The sequence below is a fragment of the Dermacentor variabilis genome, chromosome 1 (assembly GCF_050947875.1).
Source record: "Dermacentor variabilis isolate Ectoservices chromosome 1, ASM5094787v1, whole genome shotgun sequence".
Taxonomy (NCBI): domain Eukaryota; kingdom Metazoa; phylum Arthropoda; class Arachnida; order Ixodida; family Ixodidae; genus Dermacentor; species Dermacentor variabilis.
In genome coordinates this window covers 65,602,512-65,610,602 of record NC_134568.1, presented here as the reverse complement: position 1 = coordinate 65,610,602, position 8,091 = coordinate 65,602,512, and the positions used below count along the sequence as shown (strand labels likewise).

Sequence of the window (8,091 nt, the reverse complement as noted above, 5' to 3'; positions counted from 1 at the left end):
CATTGGAAAAAAGTTTTGCGCTCACCGCTGCACTGTTCTTGCTCAAATTTTGCATAACGGTCGCAGTTTGGCGTCTAATTCGTTTGGCACTGTAACACGTGGCGTTTAGAGTTCGGGAAACGCTGTCTAGCAGTTGCTATTGTAGTAAGCAGTACCTGAAGATACCGCACTAAAAGCATTGAAAAATGTGGCACTCTACGATGATGGGCTCGAACAAGGGATGCACAAGTGTCAAGGGCACACCTAGTTCTTCCACAAATTCATAAGTGGCATGGAGTACTTCCAGATAAAGCTTATACCCTAGCCCTCTTATTGGCCGCTGGATGCATGTCTTTTGGAGAGTTGAAAAGGTGGTGAGGCTTCCCAACGTATATGCAGCACAAGTCTTATTCTTTGGTGTGCCAGGACAGGTTGGAAACTATTTTTCACGGATACTGCTCAGGTGACACTGACCAGCAAGATGAGTTTTTCAAAACACTCACCGACATGAATATTTTGCCGATGCAATTTTCAATATGTGGGAAACAGCACGGCCCCAAAGTCCTCAAAACTGCATAAACTTCTGAAGGTGCTTTTTGTCCATTGCTCCCTTAAACATGCCAAGAGAAACAGTTTATTGAGAGAAAAGGTGCAGTGGTTGGCTTAGAGTTACTGTAGGTTGGCTCTAGGTTCTAGGGTGGTTTAAGTGCGAGTGCCCCCTACTCTGGCACATTGAGGATGTAGCTTTGTGTCGATGCACAAGAGCATCACAGGATTTCATGTGCTCGCTTGTAACACTCCTAGCAATTGCAGAGGTGGTATCACTTACAGTGTGTGAGGTGTAGCTATACAGGTCAGTGCACAAAATTTGAATTAATGCAAGGGAATGTTTTTAGTGGTAGCCTAGAAAGAAGACACAGGTCACAGAACGACTCCATAGAGAGATGTGGGCTTTTGGCAAGGGGCACATGCTGCTGTCACTCCATACAAGCGATATCATAAGAAGCCAACAAACGCCGACGCCAAGGACAACATAGGGGAAATTACTTGTGCTTAATAAATGAAATAAAGAAACGATAAATTAATGAAAATGAAAGTGGATGAAAAAACAACTTGCCACAGGTGGGGAATGATCCCACATCCTTGCGCAATGCTTACGCATGCACATCCTCCCAAACGCGGACTCGCAGTCAGCAGTCCAAGCATGGGGTGCCTTTGTGAAGGAGAGACGCGAGGGTGAGGCAAGTTGTACGAAATTCTTGACAAACCGCCGGAAATATGACCCAAGGCCCAAAAAACTTCGCAGATCTTTCACCGTGTGTGGCTGTTGGAAGTCGCGAACCGCTGCTATCTTTTCAGGGTCTGGTCGTATGCAGTCTTTGTCGACCAGGAAGCCTAGTACGAGGGCCTGACACTCACTGAAATGACATTTCTTCAAGTTTAAAATAAGGCCAGCTAGCTGGATACAGTCAAGAACGACAGACAGGCACTGATTGTGCTCATGAAATGTCTGGCCGTAGATAATGACGTCTAAATGGGATATGCAAACTTCTTATTTGAGTGTGCGGAGCAATTCGTATCCATAAATCGCTGGAATGTCGCTGGAGCGTTGCATAGACCAAAGGGCATAACATTGAACTCAAGAGACCATCAGGTGTCACAAAGGCTGTCTTCTTGTCCGAGGGGTGCCTTGAAATTTGCCAATATGCTGACCGTAAATCAACAGAAGAGAAATACGACGCGGAGTGGAGGCAGTCGACGGTGTTGTCTATTTGTGGTAGGGGGTACACGTCTTTCTTTGCGACGGTGTTTAGGCGGCGATAGTGCACGCAGAACCTCCATGAGTTGTTTTCTTGACTAGGTACACAGCAGCAGCCCAGTGGCCACATGATTCCTGAATGAATTCTTTCCGTAAAATTTATTCGACCTGCTCGGCGATGACTTCTCTCTCTAAAGGCGAAACACGATAAGGCTTCGCTTGCCCTGTATGGATGCGGTGTTGCATACGAGATGCCGGTGGTGTATGGGACGCTCTCATCTTGAGCAAAATCAAACACTGTGGTACAGCAAGCGAGCACTCCTTGAAGCAGACACTGCTCACTAGAAGATAGCAACTTGTTAATCATGGGCTTAAAGTCAACTGAATTATCATGCCAGTATAATTGGGGTTAGATTTTTTTTTTCGGCAGTTGATATTTCGACCGTTCCGACGCTGACAATGGCTTGTTCGTCAAAACTTGCCAGTGCAAGTCATAGCAGCAATGTTATGGATTGAGTTGAAACGTTCACTGTCCACAAACGAGACAACCATCAGTGGTGACAACGAGGGAGCGATGGACTATCACATTTTTCTTCAGCGCATTGTTCTAATCGAGCTCGGCTAAACCACAAGAACCCGTATGAGAGCGAAGTGGTGTTGACAGGTACAAACATTGCAGTCCGAGGGGGCAAACGCATCTTGCGACACAGAGAGAACGCCCGCGGCATCACTAGTGTTATCTGTCATTGAAGTTCGCACGTTGCGGCGAAGAGAAATTGCGCCAGTGCCACAATCCAATGTTGCCCCCCACTCACGCAAGAAATCAGTTCCTAAAATAATGCCATGCGTTGTGTGTGCAAGCACAGTAAATTTACTTTGAAATGTCTGGTCCCCTATCATAACTGAAACCAAACAGACCCCAAGTGGGCATAACATTTCTCCGCCAACTCTGCGAAAGGTAGCGTTCTGATCCCAAGAAAACATCTCTTTGTCCAAGTGGATTTTTAAAAGACAGGCTCATAACAGAAACTGCAGCCCCGGTATCAACTAAAGCTAAAGTACTCACATTGCCAACTGAAGCACACACTGTTTTTAAACATCATTGCACAAGGGGGTCTTGATGAAGATGAATACATTGCGGCCTCACCCCCGTCGGTCGCACCAGTTAGTTTCCCAGAGGTGGCGGTGACGAGCGGCGACTAGGTGACGGAGAGCGCCACTGTCGTGTCTGTGGCAGTGTGAGGCTGCGCTCGAAAACAGGGGAGTCGCTGCGGTTAGCGCGTGCCTGCTGCAGCCGCTGGAAGGAACTGTGATGCGGCCAGGGCTCGTCAGCGGCCACACGGGGTGTATAGACATTAAACCATGGAGCACACTGCTGGCAGTGGTGGCAATACCTAGCAATGTGTCAAGGCACCAGCTGTAGCAAATGCGGGAATCGCGGCTTGTCACGGGCAGCACCGGTGACATGGGTAGCACGAGTAGAAACTAACTCGCAGGCTGGTTGTTGGAAGGAGGAGCCCGCAGAACAAATCGTTACGGTGAATCTTGCCGGCATACCAGACTTGTCGGTTACAGTGGCAAGTTGCTGCTTTCCGGATGATCAGCATAGGCTCTGTGAGGCTCTCAGTAACTGACGTGGCCGGTGGCTGATGTGAGCGATCGTAAATGCACACTGATGGCACACATGAGCGTCGCCAACAACATTAAGGCGTTCAAGCTCTTCTTTAACCACTTGCCAAATCACCGTGGAGATGTCATGGGCTGGAAAGGACACGCAATAGTAGTGACATTGTCCAAGCGTCTAAAATTTGGTCCAAACCTGCACATTTTCAGCACTTCAAACGGCCAGCAGTGTTTCTTCCAGATCAGACGAAGTACTAAGATCTTCCTTTGTTATAAGAAAATTAGATTCCCTTAAGCAGATGTCCTACTTTGTCTTCGTCTGTCATGGTGGTGCTTACGATGGCACATAATTTCAAAACAGCCTCTATGTACATTGTAAGAGTTTCGCCGGGTAACTGAGCTCGTCGGGAAAGCATCTGCTCAGCCTTCTTTTTCTTAGAGATCGGGTCCCCAAAGCACTTGGTGAATTCTACAAAATTATCCCAGCTTGTCGGAACGTTCTTGTGGTTTTCAAACCAGAGGAGTGTGGTTCCAGCATGAAAAAAAAAAAAAATATGTTTTCGAGCTGCTTCGTAGTGCTCCAGTGGTTGTGGCGACTCTTTTGTAGCGTTTCAGCCAGTCGTCGACGTCTTCGTTCGCCTTCCCCGAAAAGGTGGGTGGCTCTCGCAGCAGTGTCCTGTAGCCAGCCTGCCCTTCGTCATTGCTGTCTGGTTCGCCGCGGATGGGGTCGTCACTGCCTTCTCTGGAATCGGCCATGTCTGCTGTTTGTGCTCGTAAACCGGCCAAGCGTCTCCTCCATCGGACAGTTGGTAGAGCTGGGTAGTCCAGGATCGTCCAAGGTTTACCAAGATGTTACGAAATATGTTTATTGCCAGGGTGAAATGAGGCCCAGGAGGAAGCCACAGGTAAGGCCCAGCCGGCGCAGAGTACCACCAAGCCAAAGCACGCAGCCACTACTTCCTCTTTCTCTGCCTCAGTCATGCAGTGCTGCTACAATACTATGAATCGTAATGCACTATGCATGTTTACTGTTGAGTGCTTACAGTGTTTCTGCCATGCCAAACATTTAAGTGGTGAGTAGTAACAAGTGACAACATGCCCACCAATGTACAATGCAACTAATCAATTTTCCATTTGGGAAGAGCGTACTCTGAATTTGGTCCACCAACACATAATTTAGTGTGCAGAAACCACTGCTTCGAGTTCAAAGCAAGATTTCTGAAAATAATGACAGGGTAGAATGAAAACACCAAAAATGCAACCAAACAGGCTTGCACATGCTTGCATCGGTTTTCAGTTGGATAGGCTGTGCCCTGGCTGCATGTATTTGCCATCAATGTAATGCTGCAATGTCCACACAGGCAGATTTCTCAAATGGTTCCCCACTTTGTGCTTTAGAATTTGTGTTCAATCTGTATTCAATTTGATTAGAAAATTCGAATATTTGAACACCCCTACTTTTTACTTCAAATGGAAAGTCACTGCCTATTAGAGCACAGGCATTCACTAGGTATCTAACTGTACACACTCGCCCATGTAAAATTTTTTTTTTTTGCGAAAGTAAGAAGAAATAGAAAGCATACTTACTCAAGCACAGGCCCGAAGAGGATCTACAGTATACTGCCAGACCAGTTCATAAGCCAAGGAGCATGCATTACAAAAGTGTCAATAGAAAGGACACGCAAGTTCGCCAACATTGATACTTTAATTTACAACTTCAAACACACATTGCTGCACCTGTGTACACCACTGGTGTGAGGGTCCCCAGACTGTCGTCATATCATACATTCTTACAGTATGTACTTCCTTTTGCAAGCATAATGTGCGCGCCCGGCTGTACTGAGACATTCATGCTGCTGATGATTACTCGGGTATTTTATAATTAGCATGTGGGAACAGTTGGGGGCATTGCTCTGCTAGAATGCTATCTGAGCCTACAGAGCACACAGACTACAATTGCGTCCTAGACACCCTGAAGAAGAAAACTCACTTTGTCTTTACTGCAACTTGACATATCTTCCAAGAAAATAGTAGGCAAGCTTCTTATTCTATGCTGCACTCTGGATACACACACAAAAAATACCTTTTTTTTTTTTTTTCAGACATCAATGCCAATACATGTGTGCTCACTATGCAAGCATAACCGGTACATTAATGACATGCAAGTTTACATAGCAAGAGAAGCAATCTCTTTAAACTTTGCCCTGCTTGTATAAAGTAGGGCAAATAAACTGTGCAACAATGAAATAAATACCCTTCAACCAAGCATAGGGCAAGATACTCATTCAAAACCAAACATTTCAAATAAGCACTTCCACTTGCTCAAAAAGAGGATAAAATAATGGCTTCCCCACCACCAGTGCTGAATGTGAACACCAGTTGAGGAACCTGAATCCTCTTTGCTCTTACCTGCAAATAAGCTTCGGTATCGAATTTTGAAAATCAAAAGCCATTTGTACCTACAAAATACACAAAGAAAGTCAACATGGTACTGCAAAAAGCAGTTTTAAATTGCCAACTCACTATGTGAGGGCATATTAGGGCACACATACTGGGATTCATGCAGCTTTGCAATTTTGCATGGAGCCTTTCCTTAAGAATGCGCCTTGCCAAATAAATACCTTCTCTTCAAACATAACCACAAAAGTCAGCACAAGAAAAACATGGCTGAACTGCCTCAGGGAAAGGGGGGGGGGGGCGGGGGACTGGTGAAATGAGGACACACAGGTAGGTAACATGAAGGACCATGGCTAAGTGAAGCAACCATAGCAGATGGCATGGTGCTCGTTATGGGCAGCCCATCAGCCAGTGACAGGCTGGGAGGAATACACTGTACCCACATGTCTCTGTATACTGGTCAGGCAGACTGAGTGAGCACATAAAAAAATACGAGTGGCACAAAGAAAGAGCAATTCACAGTGACCAAGAAATCAATCACAGGAAATTACATTACAAAACTTACACAGTCCAAACAAACGTGAGGCAGAGTCGGGACTAGCAGGGCACTGGATTTTCGCCTAACCTCTGGTGACGTAGACAGGGACGTCCCTGCCAAGGGATCACAGGCGGTTGGCTGCCCTATGCGCCACGCTGCTGCTTGGAATGCTTCTCTTTCGGTCCTTCCCCACATTTTCACCTCGTGCCACCAACCCTCCTCCCATGGCCTGCCTTTGGACCACATCTCAGCTTCACCGGGCCCTTTCTCACAGTGCTCTCTGTTCTAATCAGTCTCTTGGGCTGGTCGTCCTCCACAGAACACAAGGATGGAAAACTCAGTAGGGCCATTGTGAAGATGAAACCTGTGGCCGGTCGGGGATTCTGGGAGGGACTGATGGAACAGGGCGCCTGTTTTTGCAAAGTAAAACAAACAGTAATAGTGTGAAACATTAAATGTTGTGCACAAACAAAAGGGAACAGCATAAACTAAAAATAACTGGGAACAAAAAGTAACACCTAGCTTTGCTGTAAAAAAAATCTCTTGGAAAAAAAAACACAGTAAAGCTTCAACTTTTCCGTTTGGTGTCAGTGTATGATTACAATGCCATAAAACAAAGGAAAACAGACCAAAGTGATATGCCTCAGTCAGAGAGCGGTGATTCACAAATCAATGTGTAATGGTTTTTCGAAAAGCTAAAGAAAGCAAAAAGCTGTACACTTAAAATAAAGCAAAGCTTCTCGGATTTCGAACAGCTGGAATGCAGTAACCATATAAGGTGGCAGGAGCAACAAGCACAAGCGAAATAGCTTAAACTCTTCCTGGCTTAATGGGAAGGACTAATAGCTCAACAAGAAAATGCAGAAGAGCTGCAAGTCTACCATGAATACACTGCATAAACTGACCCAATCCTGTCTCTTGGCTTCACAAAATACACCAAGCCACACTATGCACACTGAATATTTTCAATATGTGTAGTGAACTTTCTGCCAGTAAAACATGCAGAAATAGTGCTTGGTGAGGTACAGACTACTTAAGCGGTTATTAGTCAGCAACCACTGTGAATACCACATTGTTTCTCTCACTAAACACCAAAGCCAAAATGCAGCCTTCCATACAAGTGGTTGCAAATGTAGCATGTTAAGAAAGCTGCTAGCTATGCTATTAGGCTCAGTTGCAGTTTCCTCATGCATGCAGAACAGGTGTAATAAAGCAGGAATAAAGCTCTGATACAACAGCAGTGTAACATTTTTATAAATCAAGCAAGAACTTTTCTACGCAGGGGAGGACGCAAGAGCAAAAATAAGGCTTGTATTAAGAACTAAGAAAGTGGCAAAACGGTGGGCTAGTTCACAGTGACACAGGACTGCTGGAGAAGTATGGGAGAAAACTACGGTAGCATGGCTACAGTGTATAACAGAACCGATTCACTATGCTAGGCCCTTTTGCTTGTTTCATTTCTCATGCTTCTTATAGAATTATGTACCAGGCCACCAAGTTTCTTTTTTTCCTTCATTTTTTTCCCTGCAGTTACAACCCTTCACTAATGTCTGCTAATTAATGAGATAGTAGGTAGTTACTATTTGCTATTGACACAAGTACTAGACAATGCTGCAGAACAGCCTACATATTTAAACAGTGATTTACACAAGCAGGAGTTTGGCAGATGCAGTTAGCAGTAATCACACTAATTACCATACTTTCACTCAAAACCATTCACCAAGGGCCAATAATGTTTTAAAATATCAACACCATTTCCCAAGGTAAAAGTCTACTATGGCTGAACCCACAAAAG

General features: G+C 45.2%; 1 protein-coding gene across 7 annotated transcripts in view; it reads right to left on the bottom strand.

The window, feature by feature from the left end:
• Positions 1-5,047: 5,047 nt before the first annotated feature.
• Positions 5,048-8,091, bottom strand: part of shi (dynamin-1 shibire) — a 136,051-nt gene continuing 133,007 nt past the window's right edge. For all 7 annotated transcript variants that reach the window (XM_075688379.1, XM_075688369.1, XM_075688396.1 and 4 more), the window contains one exon: positions 5,048-6,706. In XM_075688379.1, the coding sequence (XP_075544494.1) occupies positions 6,634-6,706 (73 nt within the window). In that variant the 3' untranslated portion in view covers positions 5,048-6,633. The remainder of the gene's footprint in view (positions 6,707-8,091) is intronic.